General features: G+C 40.8%; 1 protein-coding gene across 3 annotated transcripts in view; it reads right to left on the reverse strand.

Moving 5' to 3' along the window:
• rev1 (REV1 DNA directed polymerase) overlaps positions 1 to 22,551 on the reverse strand; it is a 139,228-nt gene that overhangs the window by 93,094 nt on the left and 23,583 nt on the right. For all 3 annotated transcript variants that reach the window (XM_060826630.1, XM_060826629.1, XM_060826631.1), the window contains exons 5-7: positions 13,546 to 13,692; positions 10,564 to 11,270; positions 6,030 to 6,137 (exon numbers count right to left, since the gene is read on the reverse strand). In XM_060826630.1, the coding sequence (XP_060682613.1) occupies positions 6,030 to 6,137; positions 10,564 to 11,270; positions 13,546 to 13,692 (962 nt within the window). The remainder of the gene's footprint in view (positions 1 to 6,029; positions 6,138 to 10,563; positions 11,271 to 13,545; positions 13,693 to 22,551) is intronic.

Consider the following 22,551-nt stretch of genomic DNA (forward strand, 5'->3'; position numbering starts at 1 on the left):
CCAAGGGGTTGAGGAGTGGCAGATGGGAGTTTAATTTAGATAAATGCGAAAACAAATCTTAGCAGGACTTATACACTTAATGGTAAGGTCCTAGAGAGTGTTGCTGAACAAAGAGACCTTGGAGTGCAGGTTCATAGCTCCTTGAAAGTAGAGTCACAGGTAGATAAGATAGTGAAGGCGGTGTCAGGTATGCTTTTCTTTATTGGTCACAGCATTGAGTACAGGAGTTGGGAGGTCATGTTGCGGCTGTACACAGGACATTGATTAGGCCACTGTTGGAATATTGGTTATTTAGAATATTGCATGCAGTTCTGGTCTCCTTCCTACCGGAAGGGTGTTGTGAAACTTGAAAGAGTTCAGAAAAGATTGACAAGGATTGTGCCAGGGTTGGAGAATTTGAGCTATAGGGAGAGGTTGAATAGGCGAGGGCTGTTTTCCCTGGAGCGTCAAAGGCTGAGGGGTGACCTTACAGAGGTTTATAAAATCATGAGGGGCATGGATAGGGTAAATAGACAAGGTCTTTTCCCTGGAGTAGGGGAGTCCAGAACTAGAGGGCATAGGTTTAGGGTGAGAGGGGAAAGATATAAAAGAGACCCAAGGGGCAATTGTTTTATGCAGAGGGGAGTGCATGTGTGGTATGGGCTGCCAGTAGAAGTTGAGGAGACTAGTACAAGTGCAACATTTAAAAGGCATCTGGATGGGTTTTTGCAAGGTTTGTAGCTCAGGTTGAGGTTTAGGGTGTAGGTTTGCTCACTGAGCTGTAGGTTTGATATCCAGACATTTCATTACCTGGCTAGGTAACATCATCAGTGGCGACCTCCAAGTGAGTGGGACAGGCTAAGCAAAGACATGCCAGAGAATTCTGACCAAAAATCTGGGTCCGCTAAGTGGATGACACCTTTGTCATCACAAAACGAATCAAGATAGAAGAGGCATTTAATATCATCAACAACACCCTCACAGGCATAAAGTTCACCAAGGAGGAAGAAACCGACAACAAACTCACATTCCTGGACGTCACAGTCGAAAGAACGGACAACGGAGAACTACAAACCCGCGTATACAGAAAACCGACAAACACTGACCAAATACTTAACTACACCAGCAACCATCCCATCACACACAAACGAAGCTGTATCAGAACACTATTCCAACGAGCCACATCACACTGCAGCACAGACGAACTTTGGAAAACAGAGGAGAACCACCTATACAGCGTATTCAAGAAGAACGGATACTCAAAAAATACAGTCCGCAGATTCCTCAAGAACAAACCACGACAAGCAGACCAAACACAGCCAGAAACCCTAACCACCTTACCATACATCAAAGTAGTTTCAGAAATGACAGCCAGACTGCTAAGACACCTCAGAATCCTCGTAGCACACAAACCCACCAACACACAAACAAAAACTACAAACTTAAAAGACCCAGTACATCCCATGGACAAAACCAACGTCATCTACAAAATTCCATGAAAGGACTGGACGAAACACCACGTAGGACAAACAGGAAGAAAGTTAGCCACCAGGATACACGAACACCAGCCAGCCACAAAAAGACACAACCCTCTCTCCCTCGTAGCCCTACACACGGTGGAAAAAAAACATTTCGACTGGGACAACACATCTATCCTGGGACAGGCTAAGCAAAGACATGCCAGAGAATTCCTAGAGGCCTGGCACTCCAACCACAACGACATAAACAAACACATAGATCTAGACACCATCTATCAATCCCTCAGAAAACGAACAAGAAATAGCATCACCACAAACCCCAGGAACCCCATCCAGGACAAACATATAAATAGAAAGCAGGAGACAACATCTTCACTTCACTTGGAGGTCGCCACTGATGATGTTACCTAGCCACGTAATGAAACGTCCGACATCAAACCTACAGCTCAGCGAACAAACCTACACCTTAAACCTGGATGGGTATATGAATAGGAAGGGTTTGGAGGGATATGGGCCGGGTGCAGGTAGATGAGACTAGATAGGGTTGTGATATCTGGTCGGCATGGACGAGTTGGACCGAAGGGTCTGTTTCCATGCTGTACATCTCTATGACTCTAAGTTCCTTGCTGTCATATACCACCTCATTTATAGGTAATTCTGAGCTGTTTTTTGTGAAATATATGTAGTGAAGATAGAAGCAAATTATTTATTACCTTTACGTGCTATTTCTTTGTTATGAACAATTAACATCCCATTATTGGCAAAAAGGACCACCTCTCTCAACTATTGCGATTTCTTTTCACAATTTTAGCTAGCTTCCTGTCATGCTCTAATTAATTTGTCCCAATTAATCTTGTAGGCTTTCAATACTGTTCATTGTATTCTGACTAGTCATCAGACCTGCCATTCGTCTTTGCATAATTGTGTTTTTCCTTAAGTTTAATGCTTTCCTAAACTTCTTTAAGCAACTAGAGATGGTTGGTCCTGCTGCTTTCTTTTTGTATAGTACTTGTTCTAAATAATCTGAAATATCTCTTTAAATGTACATCACTACTACTTTACTGATCTATTGCCTAGCTGAATATGCCAATTCAATACAGTCAGCTCAGCTTGCATGCCCTTCTGCATTGTTGCCCTAACTTAAGGGTAAAACACCAGTCTTTGAACTATCCATCTCCCTTTCAAACTGGAGATAAAATGCAAGCATATTATGATCACTAATACTCAGAATTGTCTTTACTGTGAAATCATGAATGCATCCTGTCACATTACACAAAACCAGTGTTAGTATGGTCTGCTCTCTAACAAAAGTAGACAATGCTGGAGAAACTCAGCAGGTCTGGCAGCATCTGCGGAGAGAGAAACTGTGCTAATGTTTTGAGTCTGCTTAGACCTTTTTTTGAACCCCTCACAGAAGCCTGTGGTTATCCCACACTGTGTTGTTGCAAGAAATTCTCTTTGGCATTCTATGGACTCTTCATCAAGGTTAATATTATCAATATAATTTTTTCCAGTTTACATGTGGATTAAAATCACTCATGATTATTGCTGTACCTTTATCATAGGCTCCCAGCATTTCTTGTAAACTTACTGCCAAATCATGGTTCCTGCTAGTGGGAACCTGCAGATCACTTCCACTAATTACTTGCTTCCCTTACTATTCCTCATCTCCACCCAAACCAATTCAATATCCTAATCTTCTGAATCAAGATTATCTCTAATATTGCACATTACCATCTTTGATTAGGTCACTGGTGAAGCAGCTGAAGATGGTTACCCCTTGGACACCCTACTATCTGAAGTAGAAACGTTTGATGAAAATAACAATTAACATTCATGCCATACAAGTGCAAGGCAACAACTACCCCACAATCAATAATCTAATCATCTCCCCTTGAAATTTGACATTTAGCATTAGCATTTCTGAATCCCCTCCATCAACAACCTAGGAGTACCACCAAGCAGAAACTGCACTGGACCAGCCATATAAACACTTCAGGTACAAAAGCAAGTCACTGGCTAGGAATCCTGCCAAATGGAACTCACTAAAGTCTGACTGTCTATAAAGGTAAAAACAATGACTGCAGATGCTGGAAACCAGATTCTGGATCAGTGGTGCTGGAAGAGCACAGCAGTTCAGGTAGCATCCGAGCAGTGAAATCGACGTTTCGGCCAAAAGCCCTTCAGGCCAAGTCAAGAGTTTGATGGAATACTCTCCACTGAAATTCCACACCACCAGGCTAAAGCAGCACTTTCGAAACCCATGACCACCGCTACTTACAAGGACATGGGCAGTCGATACATGGGGATACCACCTCCACGTTTGACCCAAAATCATTCCCATTCTGATTTGGAAATACGTAATCATTTTTTCAGTGTTGCTGGGTAAAAATTCTGAAACCCTCTCACTCATGGCATAGTGGGTCTACCTACAGCAAATGGATGTCAGCTGTCTGAGAAGGCAGCTCATCACCACCTTCTTAAGGCAACTATGAATGGCAATAAATATTGGTCCAGCCAGAGATGTCCAAATGCCTAGACTGATGAAACGAATACACTAATTCCAGCACAGTTCAGACATACACTGCTCCAACAATAACTGATAATTGTTTCCCCTACACTGGTGACAGCAGTGGTCCACAAATCAGAGCTCACTTGTCCCAAACCAATCCTTAAGTACCACATTAACTTAAATGTGGTTCAGGTAGTGATCCAGAGATTATTATTATTGAAGATTTGTTTTATAATTTAGCAGTTAACTTCTCAGATACTTTCAGTAGAACCTTTCTCCTAGTTCTACCTATGCCTTTGGTGATTACAACTATATCCTCCCCTCTCTGATTGCAAATTATTCTCCAGCTCAGAGCAGATATTCTGAACTCTGGCATCAGATTGACAACAGTGGTCTAGACATGTGTTCTTTGCTGCTGAGAACAATGTCATTTCCTGCCCGACCTCACTGTACACCCCTACCATTAAAAAAATTTCTGTTTACTCTCCCTCTGAATGGTTCCCTGCACCATGGTGCATTGGTCAGGTAGCTCATCCACCCTGCAACCCTCAACCTCATGCAAACAAGCTGAGGAAACACACAAACCTGTTGGACAATTGCAATGGCTGAGCTTCCTGCACTCCTCTTATCTGCCTTATTTGCAGTCACATGTTTTTGTTCCTGATCAAATCAGAAGACCCCCATCCCAAAGAGTATGATTGCATCCTCAAGTGATGTCCAGCAACCGTCCCTGTCCCTGATGTGTCTGCAGCACGGATTCCAGCTGTAAGTCACTCAGTCAAAGCAAGCATTTACTGCAGACATTTGCACCCTGTATCATACTGGCATTCAGGAGCTTCCATATTCTGCAATCGTAGAAGAGCACTTGTCCTGTTGTCTCCAATATGTGCTAATTAATCACAATTGGATTTGTAATTAATAAAGCCTACACCTCCCAATAAATGTTACCACTGACACTAAATTTTACAATACTGATAAAACAATACCATTCTTAGAATCCTGACAAGGTTATAGTTTTTAATGATACAATTGCCTGCTCCTTGTTCAAATGGGGATCAAATGCTACAGACTGACAAAGAGTAGAAGAACAAAAAGCATCCCCGCACTTTATTGAACTGCCTACTCAGTACACTTCACTTCTTGCAGTAAATCTTACTTCAGGCACCAAATTCTGACTCTGAACCAAATTCCCAGGTATACTCAATAAAAACTAAAAGAATTGCAGATGCTATAAGTCAGAATCAAAAACAGAAATTGCTGGAAAAGCTCAGCAGATTTGGCAGCCTCCGAAGAGAAATCAGAGTTAATGTTTCAGGTCTGGGGACCCTTCCTCAGAACATGAAGGGTCCCCAGACCCGAAGCTCTGATTTCTCTTCACAGATGCTGCCAGATCTGCTGAGCTTTTCCAGTAATTTCTGTTTTTGACCCGGGTATACTCACTTGGCCTTGATCTTACTCATGCGGGCTCTTTGATACTAACCATGCACTCTTAGAGGGGCATGGATAGGATAAATAGACAAAGTCTTTTCCTTCGGGTTGGAGAGTCCAGAACTAGAGGGCATATGTTTAGGGTGAGAGGGGAAAGATATAAAAGGGACCTAAGGGGCAACTTCTTCACGCAGAGGGTGGTATGTGTATGGAATGAGCTGCCAGAAGTGGTGGAGGCTGGTACAATTGTAACAGTTAAAAGGCATTTGGATGGGTATATGAATCGGACGGGTTTGGAGGGATATGGGCCGGGAGCTGGCAGGTGGGACTAGATTGGGTTGGGATACCTGGTCAGCATGGGTGGGTTGGACTGAAGGGTCTGTTTCCATGCTGTACATCTCGTTGACTCTATGAAATGAAAACCAGTGGATACCAGTGGTCAAGAACAGTGAATACAGCAACAAATCAAGACAGTATTTCACAAAGTTCAGTTTCCGAAATCTCCAAAGCAGCAAATAATGTGCTTCAAAATTCCACACCAGCCTTAACGAGAGTATGGTCCCATTCAGAGTACACAGCTCACACAGCAATTCAACAATTTAACCACTTCTAATAGTTCGATGTATACAAACCTTTCAAGTCTGGACGATCACGAATGCCCACTGATACAAAGAAGCAGTCCATATCAACATGCATTATACAATTCTGTTTTCTTGATGGATTTATAGTATTTGCAGTGCCTGAAAGAAAAGAAAATTGTGAACATGGAGTAGGCATTTGTTTACTAAAAGGTTCCCAAATCTTTCAACATGATGGTTAAGTAAGTAGCCATTGACAGCATGGCGCCCATCCCCACAAAATTGGTAAAATCTAAAGAAGTGCTTGCAGCACCCACACATGAAAATGGTATTTTCAAACAATTAACTCATGCAATATGTGACTCTGGATGTGGAGGATGGTTTTGAAGAAACTTAGCAGATTGCTGCAGTGAATCTTGTAGATCAGGTTTGACCAACTTCCTTCTATTCAGGAGTGGGGAGCAGGGAGGAATAGGATAAGGTTCACATTTCAATTTCTGTCTCACTTGGGGGATGGTGAAAAAATTTCAGAAAGATACATCTGGCACAACAGTAAATACGAATTTCATTTTTTAAAAAAATTGATCATTTAAATGAGCAACCTATAAGTAATCTAATCTAAAAACTGCTAAGTAACAGACTTAACATAATCAAAAAGACAAAAGTAAGAGTTTAAGAATTAGACCCCAAGTCCTAAGCATCAAAGAACAGGCGGGAACTAGGGCTAAGGAGTTAGTAGCGTACACACCGAGCTGACTGAGGCAGAATTCATAGTTTGGGAGGGGAGCACAAGGAAGTGATCATAAGCAGGCTGCCTCGCACCCGAGACTGACTTTACGTTTGTAGTGTGTATGTAATGTAAGAGGGTGGTGAGTAATGGGAGGTGTGTGATGGTGATGGTAATGAAGTGGGAACGTGTTGGTAGGAGGAAAGGAAGCGGGCAGGGAGAAAGGGCAGTTTTGTTTTGGATCTTTCTCATTTCTTATCCCATGCCCACATCCTCACATGCTGCATCATCTTCCGTTGCACACTCATGGTTGCCACTTCCCCATCCCAGTTACACAAGCCTGTTCCAATCCCAACCCAAATATCTGCATCTGTCATAGTATCAAAACAAAATTGAGTCACAATTGATTCCTTGTTTCCATTATCTCCTCCAGTCTTAAAATCCTCTTGCCCATCCTCACTTTTTAATGCTCCACCATTGGCTGCCATTTCTAAAACTACTTGGGACTCAAGCTCTGAAACCCTCCTCTACATCTCTTGACTGCTATACTTTGCCTTTTTCCTTTATGACGTTCCTCATAAACGACACAGTTAACAGAATGTTTAGTCACCTTCCCTTACTTCCAATAAGACCATAAGACATAGGAGCAGAAATTAGGCCATTTAGCCCATCGAGCCTGCTCTATCATTCAATCATGGCTTGATAAGTTTCTCAACCCTATTTTCCTACTTTCTGTCCATAACCCTTGAGCCGCTTGGTACTCAAGAACCTATCTATCTCAGTCTTAAATTCAGTCAATGATCTGGCTGTCACAGCTTTCTGTGGCAATGAATTCCACAGATTCACCACTCTCTAGTTTCAGAAGTTCCTCCTTATCTTTGTTCTAAAAAGTCTTATCATTACTTTAATGCTGTGCCCTTGGGTCCTAGTCTCTCCTACTGATAGAAACATCTTGCCAACATCTACTCTGTCCAGGCTATTCAGTATTCCGTACGTTTCAATTAGATCCACCGCGCCCCCCAACCAAAACTTCCTTCTAAACTCCAGAGTATAAACCCAGACAATCCTTATATGTTAAGCTTTTCATTCCTGGGACCATTCCAGTGAACCTCCTCTGAACATGCTCCATGACCAGTACATCCTTCCTGAGATATGGGGCACAACACTGCACCCAATTGTCCAAAATGTGCTCTGACCAAAGCCTTACAGAGCCTCAGAAGTACACCTCTGTTTTATATTCAAGTCCTCTCAACATAAATGCCATCATTGCATTTGCCTTCCTAACTACTGACTCAATCTGCAAGTTTACCTTGGGAGTTCTAGCCCAGGATTCTCGCATGTCTCTCTGCACTTCAGAATTATGAACTTCCTTCCAATTTAGAAAATAGTCCATGCTCTAGTCTTCTTATCAAAGTGCATGACCATACACCTTCCCATGTTGTACTCCATCTGCCACTTCGCCTAATCTGTCCAAATTCTTCTGCAGCCTCCCCGCTTCCTCAATGCTACTTGTCCCTCAACCCTTCTTTATATTATCTGCAAATGTAGGCTGAACACACTCAGTTCTTTCATCTAGATCGTTCAAGTAAAAAGTTGTCGTCTTGTCACTTGTCACCAGCTGCAATCCTGAGAAGGATCCTTTTATCCCCACTCTGCTTTCTGCCAGACAGCCAAGCTTATATCCATGCTAGCACCTTGCCTCTAACACCAGGGGCCTTTATCTTACTCAGTAACCTCCTGTGCGGAACCTTGTCAAAGGCCTTCTTAAAGTCCAGGTAGATAACGTGCATTGGTTCTCCTTGGTCTAACCTGTTTATATCTTCCTCAGAGAATAATAGAAGAGCCCCTTATGCGGCTCAGTGTCATTTATCATTTAATAATGTATGTGACTTTTCATCGCATCAAATGGGATAGGGTGGGATCCTTAAAAAATCTAGTTGGGTAAGCTGCAAACAATAAGAGAAGTGTTACAAATAAATTTACCGAAATGTGAAGTCAGTGATCTTTAAAATCCAACAACCATCACTGTTTCAAATAACAAGTCTTCTTCCTCCAAACTTCAATGACCAATCATACTCCTACTGAAGTACTGATCAACCTCTTCCCTCAAGCACCTACCAATTACCCTACACAGTTATCTTCCTTTCTTCACTTAAGTTAGGATACCAGCTGATGGCAATAATGGATAAGTCAAATCCCAGATTGAAATGTAACCTGGCAGGGCCCAAATTAGATTTTTGCAGTTGGTTAGTCAATGAAAATATTCACAAGAGTGACACTGTTCTCTTAAAACAAGAACACAAGTTTATCAAACAAAAGGAGAAAAAAAAATGTATATTATAATAAAGTCAACATGAAAAATCTTAACACAAAGCAAAAACAGCAATATCCTTTGTAGATATGCAATTCCAGTGAAATGTCACTTCTATCTTAATTAATTTTGTTTATTTATTTGACTCTTACCAGCTTTTTTTCTTGGACTGCTAACAGTTTTAGGACATCTTTCCAGTTCTGATAACTTGAACTTGTTTCAGATTATTTTTTAGTTTCATAGCTGAGACTTTTACAAACTCTCAACATGGAGATTCTACGAATCTAACAAACTGCCCTGCAGTTCAGATAAAATTGCTCTCCTGAAACAAAAAACCTTATTTTTCAGCTAGAATGAAACTGAAACCAGGTTCCTCTGAATTGAACTCAAACTAAGCTCCGAGTGGTTCTTGATCATTTGTTTTCCAGAACGTCTTGGGGGAGGTGGTGGAGGAGTTATACTGTCACTGAACTAATAATTCAGACACAGGCTAATACACTGGGGACATAGGCTGGAGTACTACTATGCAGATGGTGAATTCAACTAATAAATCTGGAACTAAAAGCTAGTCTAACACTGACCATGCAACCACTGTCAATTATTGTAAAACCCATCTAGCTCTCTTTAGGAAAAGAAATCTGCTGTTTTCATCTGGTCTGGCCTATATGTGACACTATACATACTGCAAAGTGACTGACTCTTAACTGCATTCTGAAATGGTTTAGCAGGCCAGTGAGTTCAAGGGATTCAATTAAAAATGGGCAACAAATTGCCAGCAACACCCACATCTCAAAGAATTAAAGAAAGTATAAAGATTTCATTAATTAACAATACAGGTATCTGTCTAGGTCTTTACTATGTCATACGCTTTCTTGGAAATTATGTATTTAGGTTGTTGTTCCAAATGACTTTCGCATCTCAAAAACAGTTACTTCTATTAAGTCAAAATCCATCTGCCTAAATTTTAAAAATCCAAATTCCAATGCACGATACACTTTATCACAATTACCCAATGATCACTGGTAACATGCACCACCCAAACTTCAGTGATACTTTGACTCTCTTAATCTTACAGGGTTTGTGCTTCGTGAAAACGAAGCCTAATAACAAAAGTGCCCTCAACCTCACCATTCTGGCGCAGGTAGCAGAGTCTTTACCTCGGTATGCCCACAAATGGACATGTGAGAATTTCAAAACTTAAGATTTAAGTGGGACCTGCCAGGATGAATACATCCCAAAATATTATGAACAAAAGCATCATTACAAGATCATATCTTATTCAAGAGAACTTTCCTATTGAATTGGCAAAATGGATAAAGACCTTATAAAAACTTCCACCAAAGCAACAACTACACTCATTAAAAAGTGAAATTAAACCATACAAGGGACAATGGTTTATAAGTAAAACTCTGATACATTCTCTTTGAACAAAGTTAATAAATTTATCTTATTAACTGTCAATACTGTTTAAAATGAGTGCAATCTCTCATGTGATTGTACACTAGAGTTAGATAAAAAGCATAATGTCAAACAAGTTAATACGATCTTACCAGAATGATTAGTTTCAATGGGATTTCTTTGAAACTTGCCCATGTTAATCCTTTTTAGTTTCTCTCTGCCTGGGTAAATTCCGTTACTTTGTCTCTGAAGTCTGTTTACATAGTCTGCAAACTCACTTTTCCACGTTGAGATGTGATGCAGTCTTGAATGGGCATAAAACTCAGATATAAAACTTGGGTCTGCCGGTTTTGAAGACCAATGGGAAGATAGCTTGTTGGGTGAAGGCTCTGAACTGCTTTTCATTTTTGGAATTCCTTGAACAGTAGAATGGTTAGCCCCATTTACTTTAAAGCACTCATTTAATGAAGATGCTGTAGCAGTCCTAATATGATCAGGCAGCAAAGCGTTGCCTTCTGCAAACTGCTTTTCACAGTTCCTGAAATGCATTTCACAGTCATCATTTTCTTCTTCCAGCCTTTCAGGAATTTCAATTTCCTTTTCCCACGAACTTTCACTGCAATGTTTTAAGTAATCCTGCTTTTTTAAGGCACTATAAGAATTGGGTTCATTCCTTTTATGAAGTGAAAAATGGTCTCTATAACTATGAACGCCATTATGATTTATATTAGGAAAAACATGCTCCAAGTCTGTTAGTTCAAAGTCTTCACTTTTTATGTCACATCCATTCATTCCATTGTTGGTCTGGTTTGAGTTCTCCTTGTATTTGGCATTCTCTTGGTTGTGAGAGATACTCTTTCTAGAAGTGAGCATCAGAAATCATAAATTTTACTCTTTGATATGCATATTAATGCACTGTATCAACACAAATATCGCCACATATTAGGCGCATGTGATAGACCAAGGCTGCATAACAAGAAACAAAAACAGATAACACTGCAAGTATATAATAGTTCCTGCTTATGTTAAAAGGAAATAAACTTAAAGGGTGGCGTTTGAACTATAAATTCATAGTGTTGCATGGGAAGAATGACACAGAAGTTGAAACAGATATTGAGAATATTGGGAAATGAGTAGCACAGCAGGGTATCAGTTTCCCCAAATTACAAAAGCAATAACAATGGGATGAGGGGTGGAAAACAGGAAGCAGAGAACATAAGATTCTGCAGGCCGTACGCAAGATTTGGTCCTGTGAGGCTTCTACACAAATGGCTTTCACTCCTATTTTCCACTAGCTCAAAATCTATTAACCTATAGCTCAACTACTTTTTCCTCAACCAGCAGTTCTCTCTACTGTTCAGTTCACCAAAATTTCCACTGTTGTAGATAAACTCTACATTGGGGTTCCCATGTTCACTGAATTGTGTATATGACTCTTGGTCACAACCATCTTCAACTAAGAAAAAAGCCTGCATCTCCAAATTGAGTTACTTAACATTCTCTGATTATACTAATGAGATCAATAGATTTTAATATTGGAAATGCCAAATAGACCTTGACTGGAAGGGATAGAAAGAAGAGAGTAAATAAACAGGTAAGACTAGAGGTTACAAAAGTAATGAAAAGACAAAACTAAAGGCTCTGTATTTGAATGCACATAGCATTAAGAACAAAACAGATGACCTGAAAGTACAAATACAAATAAATAAGTACAATCTGTTCGCCATTGTGGAGACATGGCTGCAGGGTGACACGGATTGGAACCAGAATTCTGAAAGGATATTTAGAAAGGATAGGAAGCAGCAAAGGTTAGAAGGTGATTTTGTAAATTAATGGTAGTGCTATCAGAAAGATGGATGACCTAAATTTAAAAAACCAGAAAGTACAGCAGTTTAGGTTGAAACGTGAAATGATAAAAGGTAACAAGTCACTTGTGGCAGTGGCAAACAGGGGCCTGAAAAGTTGCCACACAGTGGGATGTAGTATAATGTAAAAGATCACCTTGTCAAAAAGGTAAACAATCAATCATGGGGGATTTTAATCTGTACGTTCACTTGAAAATCAGGTGGGCAAAAGTAGTCTAGTAGAAAAGCTTATAGAAAGTTTTCGAGATAGATTCTTAGAACAGCGTGTACTGGAGCCAACCAGACAACAATCTAGTCGAGAATACAGCCCATCCCATCACACATATCAGACTTTCATCCACGGATTACATCTAAACCTCCTCAGGAAAGCAACCAACATAATGACCCCTCATACCCCAGTTATATTCTCTTCTGTCCAGCAAGTTTGTATATACATACGAAAAGAGTCAATAACTTCTTCCCTGCTGTTATCAGACTTCTGAATGGACCTCTCAAATTTTGAACTTAATGTTGACCTTGCCCTCTATGAACCTTCTCTGCAGCCGTAACATTATATTCTTCGTCCTGTTCTATTACCCAATGCGCTTTGTAGGTATAAACTTTTCACTGTACCTAGATACCTGTTACAATAATAAATCAAATCAAACCTAGTATTGAGGACCAATAGGATTATTTAATGACCTCATATCGAAGGCACCTCCAGGACACAGCAATTATGACTGAATTCTACACTCAGTTTGAGGAAGGAGAGTGGGACCAAGACCAAGATTTTAAACTTAAGTAAGAGCAACTAATGCTGACTAAAGTGAAATGGCAATTTAGATGAAGAAATGTGTAAATTAAGATAGCATAGTGACATTAAAGGGAACGTCGCAGCATACACAGAACGGATTCAATGAGAATGAAAAATTCCAAGTGGAGAACCCATCAGCAATTACCAAAAAGGTTCAAGATTGCATCAAACTCAAAGGATGCATATAAGTGGGCAAACATGGATGACAGGTCAAACAACTGGATACAATTAAAAGAACAATAAATAACAAATAAAATATTAAGAAGGGAAAAATTACAACACAAGAGAATGCTTGCTAGAAATCTAAAAACAAATAGTAAGAGGTCCTACAAACATTTAAAAAGGAAAAGAGTTAACGTGAAAGTTGTTGCTGTAGAAAGCAAGTCTGGAGATGAATAACTAAAAATAAGGAAATGGCAAGTGAAGAGAAGAACATTAAATCAGAATTTAAATACTGATGTCACTGAATTACTTACATGTTTCTATTCAGTTTATAAATATTGCTCGGGCCTGGCATAGATTCTTCAGGCTTGCTCACAGTGAAGTTCAATCCTTTTTGAACACTTGACTGCTTGGTATAGAGCTGATAGGGAATGTAGGATAAGAGATATCCAGCTTTTATACTGCAATCCAAACAAAAGGATCAAACTGAGTGAACATGTTATCTCCAACAACACAGCTCTGCAAACAACAGAAAACTGTAAATTTCTGGGTCTTTTTTAAATTGGAAACCTAATAGATAGAGCAGGAACATTTTCAAAAAAGACCATTTACCTAAATAAAATTGGTCTGATTAAGAACAGTACAATATGAGTGTAAAAAGAAAAGCTACAGACAAATGGATTATAAAATACCTGCAACTTTGATGTTTAAATCCTGAATGGTTAAATTCATCTTACATCTGATTTCATTGCAGCAGAAGAGAATCATATTTGTTCGAAATGCTATTTTTTTCACAATTAATGTGGAAGTAAATGCATGTTCACAGATACAACAGATTAAGTGTATTGAATATTATCAACTCAACGTGTAGTGTATAAAAGTTCATAACATTAATTGTCTACCACACAGACTCAATTTTCTTTTTCTTTATACTTTCACACGATGCGGGCATGGCTGGCATGACCATCATTTCTTGCCCATTCCTAACTGTTCTTGAACTTAGTTATTTATTTAATATTTCAAGAGGGCAGTTAAGAGTGACTTGACTGCGCTTGCAGATACATTAGGTCAGACGACGTAAGAATGACAGCCTTCGTTCCTTAAAGAATATTAGTAAACCAGATTTTTATTTTTAACTGATTTTTCACTATTACTGATTATAGTGCTTTTAAATCCAGACGGAATTTAAACTCAACAAATTTAGAATCAATCACTCCTCTGTGGGATTTGAGTTCATGTCTCCATAGCATTGCCCTAGGCCACTGGAAAGTCAGTCAATAAAGCGTGGAGCTGAAAAAAACACAGCGAGTCAAGCAGCATCAGAAGAGCAGGAGAGTCCATGTTGACACTCCTGCTCTTCTGATGCTGCTTGACCTGCTGTGCTTTTTCCCCTCCATATTTTATTGACTCTGACTTTCCAGCATCTACAGTCTTCACTATCTCCAAGTTCAGGGACATTACCACCATCTTACTCTTGAACTTCAAATTTGTGACTGGTGGGATAGGAAATAGTCTAGTGCAAACAAAGGGAAAAAAATATTTACTGGCATAACCATCTCTCTCACTTAGAAATCTGAGAAATGTCATTTTTCAGTTTAAGATCATACCTTTCAGCACCAATGAAATGTAAAGATGAGGACAAATTCAAAAGCTATTACACACATATTTTTGAAAGCACTGTACAATGTGACAATTTGGAAATACTTAAACTTGCGATCCAGATGCTAATAGCTTGATATGAGTCATGTCTAAGTGTATTCCTAAGGCAACTGGCTGCAGTAATGTCAACCACTGCTCCGTTTTACTAGATCACAGTGCATCCAAATGAGGAATTAGTCACTGTTATAGATTTTATGATGCTTTGGATGCAGAAGCTGGTGGGATAGAAAAAGATGACCAGAAGGACCCTAGTGGCACTATGGGAGAGAAGACAAGAGGTGAGGGCAGAAGTGCAGTAAAGGGTCAGACATGGCTAAGGGCTCTATCAACCTTGGTCACAGGAAATCCTTGGTTGAGGAAAAAGGTGGACATTTCTGAGATCTTTCCCTGCAAAAGGTGGCATAATCAGAATAGATGCATCGGAGCCAGAGAAACTGGGAGAATGGAATGGAGTCTGTCCAAGAAGCAGCATGAGTGAATGTGTTACCTATGTAACTGTGGAAGACAGTGGGTTTGTAGTAGATATCGGTGGCCAATCTATTGCTAGATATGGAAACAGATGTCAAGAAATGGAAAGGAGGAGTGAGGGATAGACAAGGTGAGAGCATGCTGAAAATTAGAAGCAAACATGATAAATTTATCCAATTTTGAATGAGAGGGGAAAACAGCACTGATGAGCTCAACAGTGCACCAGAGAAACAGTTGTGGGGAGGGACCTGAGTACAATGGAAAGAGGAATGTTTCACATACCCCAGCATAACTGGAGCACATGGCTACACCTTTGATCTGAAAAATGAGAAAGGAGTTAAAGGAGAAGCTGCCCAAAGTGAAATCTGAGGGACTGAGGAGTGGCAGATGGTGTTTAATTTAGATAAATGCAAGGTGCTACATTTTGGAAAACCAAATCAGAGCAGGGCTTATACACTTAAATGGTAACAGAACATAGAAAAACATAGAAAAATACAGCGCAGTACAGGCCCTTCGGCCTTCGATGTTGCGCCGATCCAAGCCCACCTAACCTATACTAGCCCACCATCCTCCATATGCCCATCCAAAGCCTGTTTAAATGCCCATAAAGAAGGAGAATCCACCACTGTTACTGGCAGGGCATTCCATGAACTCACGACACACTGAGTAAAGAATCTAACCCTAACATCTGTCCTATACCTACCACCCCTTAATTTAAAGCTATGCCCCCTCGTAATATCTGACTGCATAAGTGGAAAAAGGTTCTCATGGTCAACCCTATCTAAACCCCTAATCATCTTGTACACCTCTATCAAGTCACCCCTAAAACCTTCTTTTCTCCAATGAAAACAGTCCCAAGTGCCTCAGCCTTTCCTCATATGATCTTCCTACCATACCAGGCAACATCCTGGTAAACCTCCTCTGCACCCGTTCCAGCGCCTTCACATGCTTCCTATAGTATGGTGACCAAAACTGCACACAATATTCCAGATGAGGCCGCACCAGAGTCTTATACAACTGCAACATGACCTCAGGACTCCGGAACTCAATTCCTCTACCAATAAAAGCCAGGACGCCATATGCCTTCTTCACAGCACTACTTACCTGGGTGGCAACTTTCAGAGATCTGTGTACATGGACACCAAGATCCCTCTGCTCATCTACACTACCAAGTATCTGACCATTAGCCCAGTACTCCATCTTCTTGTTACTCTTACCAAAGTGAATCACTTCACACTTACCTATATTGAACTCCATTTGCTACCTTTCTGCCCAGCTCTGCAGCTTATCTATATCCCGCTGTAACCTGCCACATCCTTCCTCACTGTCAACAACTCCACCGACTTTTGTATCATCCACAAACTTGCTCACCCAACCTTCTAGCCCCTCCTCCAGATCATTTATAAAAATGACAAGCAGCAATGGTCCCAAAACATCCTTGCGGAACACCACTGGTAACTGCACTCCAAGATGAACCTTTACCATCAACTACTACCCTCTGTCTTCTTCCAGCCAGCCAATTCCTAATCCAAACCTCCAACTCACCCTCAATGCCATACCTCCGTATTTTTTGCAGTAGCCTACCATGGGGAACCTTATCAAACGCCTTACTAAAATCCATATACACCACATCTACCGCTTTACCCTCATCCACCTCCTTAGTCACCTTCTCAAAGAATTCAATAAGGTTTGTGAGGCACGACCTGCCCTTCACAAAACCATGCTGACTATCCTTGATCACATTATTCCTATCCAGATGTTCATAAATCCTATCCCTTACAATTCTCTCTAAGACTTTGCCCACAACAGAAGTGAGACTCACCAGCCTATAGTTACTAGGGTTATCCCTACTCCCCTTCTTGAACAAGGGAACCACATTTGCTATCCTCCAGTCTTCTGGCACTATTCCTGTAGACAACGAGGACATAAAAATCAAGGCCAATGGCTCTGCAATCTTCTCCTTTGCTTCCCAGAGAATCCTAGGATAAATGCCATCAGGCCCACGGGACTTATCTAGTTTCACCCTTTCCAGAATTTCCAATACCTCTTCCCTACATACCTCAAAGCCATCCATTCTAATTAATTGTGACTCAATATTCACATTGGCAACAATGTCCTGTTCCTGAGTGAATACTGATGGAAAGTATTCATTCAGTGTCTCCCCAATTTCTTCAGCCTCCACATGCAACTTCCCACTACTATCCTTGACTGGACCTATTCCTACCCTAGTCATTCTTTTATTCCTGACATACCTATAGAAAGCTTTGGGTTTTCCCTAATCCGACCAACCAAGGACTTTTCATGTCCCCTCCTTGCTGCTCTTAGCTCTCTCTTTAGATCCTTCCTGGCTCCTTTATAACTCTCAATCGCCCCAATTGAACCTTCATGCCTCATCTTTACACAGGCCGCCCTCTTCCCTTTAACAAGGGATTCCAATTCCTTATTAAACCACGGCTCCCTCACACAACCCTTTCCTCCCTGCCTGATAAGTACATACTTATCAAGGACACTCAATAGTTGCTCCTTGAACAAGGTCCACATATCGAATGCACCCTTCCCTTGAAGCCTACTTTTCCAAGCCACGCATCCTAAGTCATGCCTCACCGCATCATAATTTCCCTGCCCCCAGCTATAACTCTTGCCCTGCAGTGCACACTTATCCCTCTCCATCACTAGAGTAAAAGTCACCGAGTTGTGGTCATTGTCCCCAAAGAGCTCACCTACCTCCAATTCTAACACCTGGCCTGGTTCGTTACCCAGAACCAAATCCAGTATGGCCTCACCTCTTGTTGGCCTGTCTATATACTGTGTCAGGAAATCCTCCTGCACACATTGGACAAACACCGACCCATTTAACGTACTCGAGCTATAGCTTTCCCAGTCAATATCTGGAAAGTTAAAGTCCCCCATAACAACCACCATATTACTTTCACTCTTCTCCTGAATCATCCTCGCAATCCTTTCTTCTACGTCTCTAGGACTATTAGGAGGCCTGTAGAAAACTCCTAACAGGGTGACCTCACCTTTCCTATTTCTAAGCTCAGCCCAAATTACCTCAGATGGCGAGTCTTCATCCATCGTCCTTTCCACTGCTGTAATACTATCTTTGACAAGCAATGCCACACCTTCCCCTCTTTTACCCCCACCTCTGGCCCTACTAAAACATTTAAACCATGGAACCTGCAACAGCCAATCCTGTCCCTGTTCTACCCCTGTCTCCGTAATAGCCACAACATTAAAATCCCAGGTACAAACCCACGCTGCAAGTTCACCTACCTTAATGTCCTGGGCAGTGTTGCTGAACAAAGAGACCTTGGAGTACAGGTTCATAGTTCTTTGAAATAAATCGCGGGTAGGTAGGATAGTGAAGGCGGCATTTGGTATGCTTTGTTATTGGTCAGAGCATTGAATGTAGGAGGTGGGAGGTTGTGTTGCGGCTGTACAGGACATTGGTTAGGCCACTTTTGGAATATTGTGCGCAATTCGGGGCTCCTTCCTATCGTAAGGTTGTTGTGAAAAAAGATGTACAAGGATGTTGCCAGGGTTGGAGGATTTGAGCTATAGGGAGAGGCTAAATAGGCTGGGGCTGTTTGCCCTGAAGCATCAGAGGTTGAGAGGTGACGTTATAGAGGTTTATAAAATCATGAGCGACTTGGACAGGACAAAGACAAGGTCCTTTCCCTGGGGTGGGGGAATCCAGAACTATAGGGCATAGGTTTAGGGTGAGAGGGGCCAGATTTAAAAAAAGGGACCTGAGGGGCAACTTTTTCCACACAGAGGGTGGTGTGTGTATGGAATGAGGAAGTGGTGGAAGCTGGTACAATGACAGATTTAAAAGGCATCTGGATGGGTATATTAATAGGAAGGGTTTAAGAGGGATGTGGGCCAAATGCTGACAAATGGGACTAGATTAGGTTAGGATATCTGGTCAGCATGGACAAGTTGGACTGAAGGGTCTTTTCCGTCCTGTACATCTGTATGACTCAAAGACAAGATCGGTCAGGCGGGGAAGGTGGTGGTTAATGGGGACGGTTCAGGCCTTCATTTCAGAAAGTGAAATAATCCCCCTGATGGGGGATGGGTGTGTAAAGAGACTGCACATCCAATGAAGAGGAGATGGCTGGATCTAAGAGCAGAGTGCAGTCAAGTCAAAGGGAGACAGGTTTGAGTGAGTGAGACAGAATTAAGGTGACCAATGTCACATCAACAACTTTCAATTAACAGGTTGAGGGCAGGTGAAAGGCCAGAGGAAGGGGTTCAGGAAGGAGAATACTGGAGGCAGGTGAAGGGATCTGTGGGACAGGGTAACAACTCTTATCTAAAGCAATAGGCATGGAGGCGAAGGTGCCAGAAGAAGAGTTTGTTTTGTTCTAGACCATCATTCCTAAACAATTTTCTCCAGCTGAGGTTAAACCACTGGTTTATATTGCTGGGCTTATCTTATCTCCTTTTTGAACAAAGACACTTCACTTGCAATTCTTAAATCCCCTGGCAGCAGTCTTGTATTTAAAAAGGGATGGACAATTAATGGCTCCCAAATCCCTCTGTTCTGTAGCCTTCTGCAATCTTGCGCCATTTAAATAATATTCAGCTTCATTCCCATTTCTGAACGTTCTCATTTCTGACCTTGTGATTGGCTTTTCCCTATCATGAATCAGCTGAAGATGGCTTAGCCTAGGACACCATCTTGACTATCTTGCACTGATGCCTGGAGACTGAAACAATCCATCTCCAATAACCATAACCATTTTCTTCTGTGTTATGAATGAATGGTCAGATTATCTGAAGTTAATATTAACATGGACCTAGACATTGCTGGCAAGGCTAGAATTCATTGCCAAACTCAGCTGACCCTGAAAAGGTGGTGGTGGTGGTACTTCATTCATGAATTATATATGAATGTGGGGTATACTTTGTAGCAGTTTGATAAAACAAAGCACAACAGAGGTGAGGTTAGGGAGGTTGGGAAGTGGTCGGAAACAAAGCCATAAAGGGGTTTGCAAACAAGGATGAGAATTCTTCCATGTTATTAATGACATTGATCTTACATTATGATGGGTCAAGCTGTTACTGAAAAGATAAAAAAGGAATTTACATTTAACGGCATTTTTTTAATCTCTTCAGGACTGCCAATAAATTGTTTTACAAGTAGTGTCACTGTTAATATTTGGACAAAGGCAGCAGTCAATGTGTGCGTAGCAGGACACAACAACCAACAGTTAGTACGTTTTAGCAATATTGGCCGAAGGATAAATGTAGTTTTGTGCAGCAGGGAAATCCTTTTGCACTGTTTCAATTTAACATTATAGAGTCTTTCATACCAACCTAAATTGGCAGATAAGGGATCAGTGTACTATCTCTTCTGAAAGACAACATCTTTGGCAGCATAACATTCATGTCTCAGTCATTAGAAAGTGCCCTATTAAATGGACCATAATTTGAGTCTGACTCAGAAATAAGTGTTCTCTCACTGAACCAAGGTTAAAGTAATTTTTTAAAAACATTCATTTTGTGAGCTGAGTAAAGAGTGAGGGCTGCAGATGCTGGAGATCAGAGCTGAAAATGTGTTGCTGGTTGAAGCGCAGCAGGTCAGGCAGCATCCATGGAACAGGAAATTCGAATTGTCGAATTGCTGCCCATATTTCACGTTTTCCTCAGAAATTCTGCTCAACATAGAGACTGGTAGCTGCAGAATATGCTGAATCATTACTATAAGTCCTTAAGGCGTAGGAGCAGAAGTAGCCATTCAGTCTATCAAGTCTGCTCCATCATTCAATGAGATAATGACTAATCCGGTAATCCTCAATGTCACTCTTCTTCCTTATCCCTATAACCCTAGATTCCCTTACTAATTAAAAATCTGTCTATTTCAGCCTTATTAAGTATACTTAATGACCTAGCCTCTACAGCACTCTGCAGGGTAAAGTGTTCCACTGATTCACTCTAAGAGAATAAATTCCTCTTCATCTTTAATTGAGTAACCCCCTTACTTTGAGAATGTGCCTCCGGTCTCTCACACACAAGGGTAAACAGCCTCCCATTTACCCTGTTAAGCCCCCTAAGAAACTTAAATGTTTCAATAAGTTCACCTCTCATTTTTCTAAACTTTACTGAGTACAGGCCTGACTTACTCTTTGTAAGAAAGTTCCTTCATACTTAGTGAATGTTCTCCATACTGCATCCAATACCAATAAATTGTTTCCGGTATTCTTGGAGTGGTCTAACAAGTGCCTTGCATAATTTTAGCAAGATTTCTCTATTTTTATAGATCATTACCTTTAAAATAAAGGCCAACATTCAAGTTCTGATTCCTGAAGAAGGGCTTATGCCCGAAACGTCGATTCTCCTGCTCCTTGGATGCTGCCTGACCTGCTGCGCTTTTCCAGTAACACATTTTTCAGCCAACATTCAAGTGCCTTCTCTATTATACAATGACCTCGTACCTAGTTTCCCTAGAATGTAGAACATGTCAATAATTTAGGGCATATTGAGATTAAGGGGGATTGGTATGGGATACTTAAAAAAGTTTAAGGTAGATAGGTCCTCAGGTTTGATATGATCTATCCTAAGATACTGAGGGAAGCAAGGGAGGAGATTGCTAGGGCCTTGAAAGAGAGTTTGTATCCCCTTTATCCACAGGGGAGGTCCCAGAAGACTGGAGAATAGGTATATTGTTTTTTTGTTTAAGAAGGGCAACAGGGATGCCCAGTAAATTATGAGCTGATGAGCCATACATCAGCGGTAGAAATTATTGGAGAATAATTATTTTTAGGGACAGGATTTACTCACATTTGGAAAAGAATTGACTTATTAGGGATAGTCAGCATGTCTTTATGCAGGGGAGGTCTTGTCTCACAAATTTGATTGTGTTTTATGAGGAAGTTATGTTTAATGATGTTGGCAATGGATGTTGTTTAAATGGGCTTTACTAAAGAATCCAACAAGATTCCCATAATAGGCTGGTCCAGAAGATTAAGTCACATGGAAATCACACTGAGTTGGTAAAATGGGTACAAAATTGGCTTGATAAAAGAAGGTTCAGAGATGTAGAGGGATGCTTTTCTGTCTGGAGGTCTGTGACCAGTGGTGTTCCTCAAGAATCAATGCTGAGACCTTGGTTGTTTGTAACATATAAATGACTTGGATGAAAACGTTTGATTAGTACATTCGCAGATGTCAGAGTCATAAGCTCA

The sequence above is a fragment of the Hemiscyllium ocellatum genome, chromosome 6 (genome assembly GCF_020745735.1).
Source record: "Hemiscyllium ocellatum isolate sHemOce1 chromosome 6, sHemOce1.pat.X.cur, whole genome shotgun sequence".
NCBI lineage: Eukaryota > Metazoa > Chordata > Chondrichthyes > Orectolobiformes > Hemiscylliidae > Hemiscyllium > Hemiscyllium ocellatum.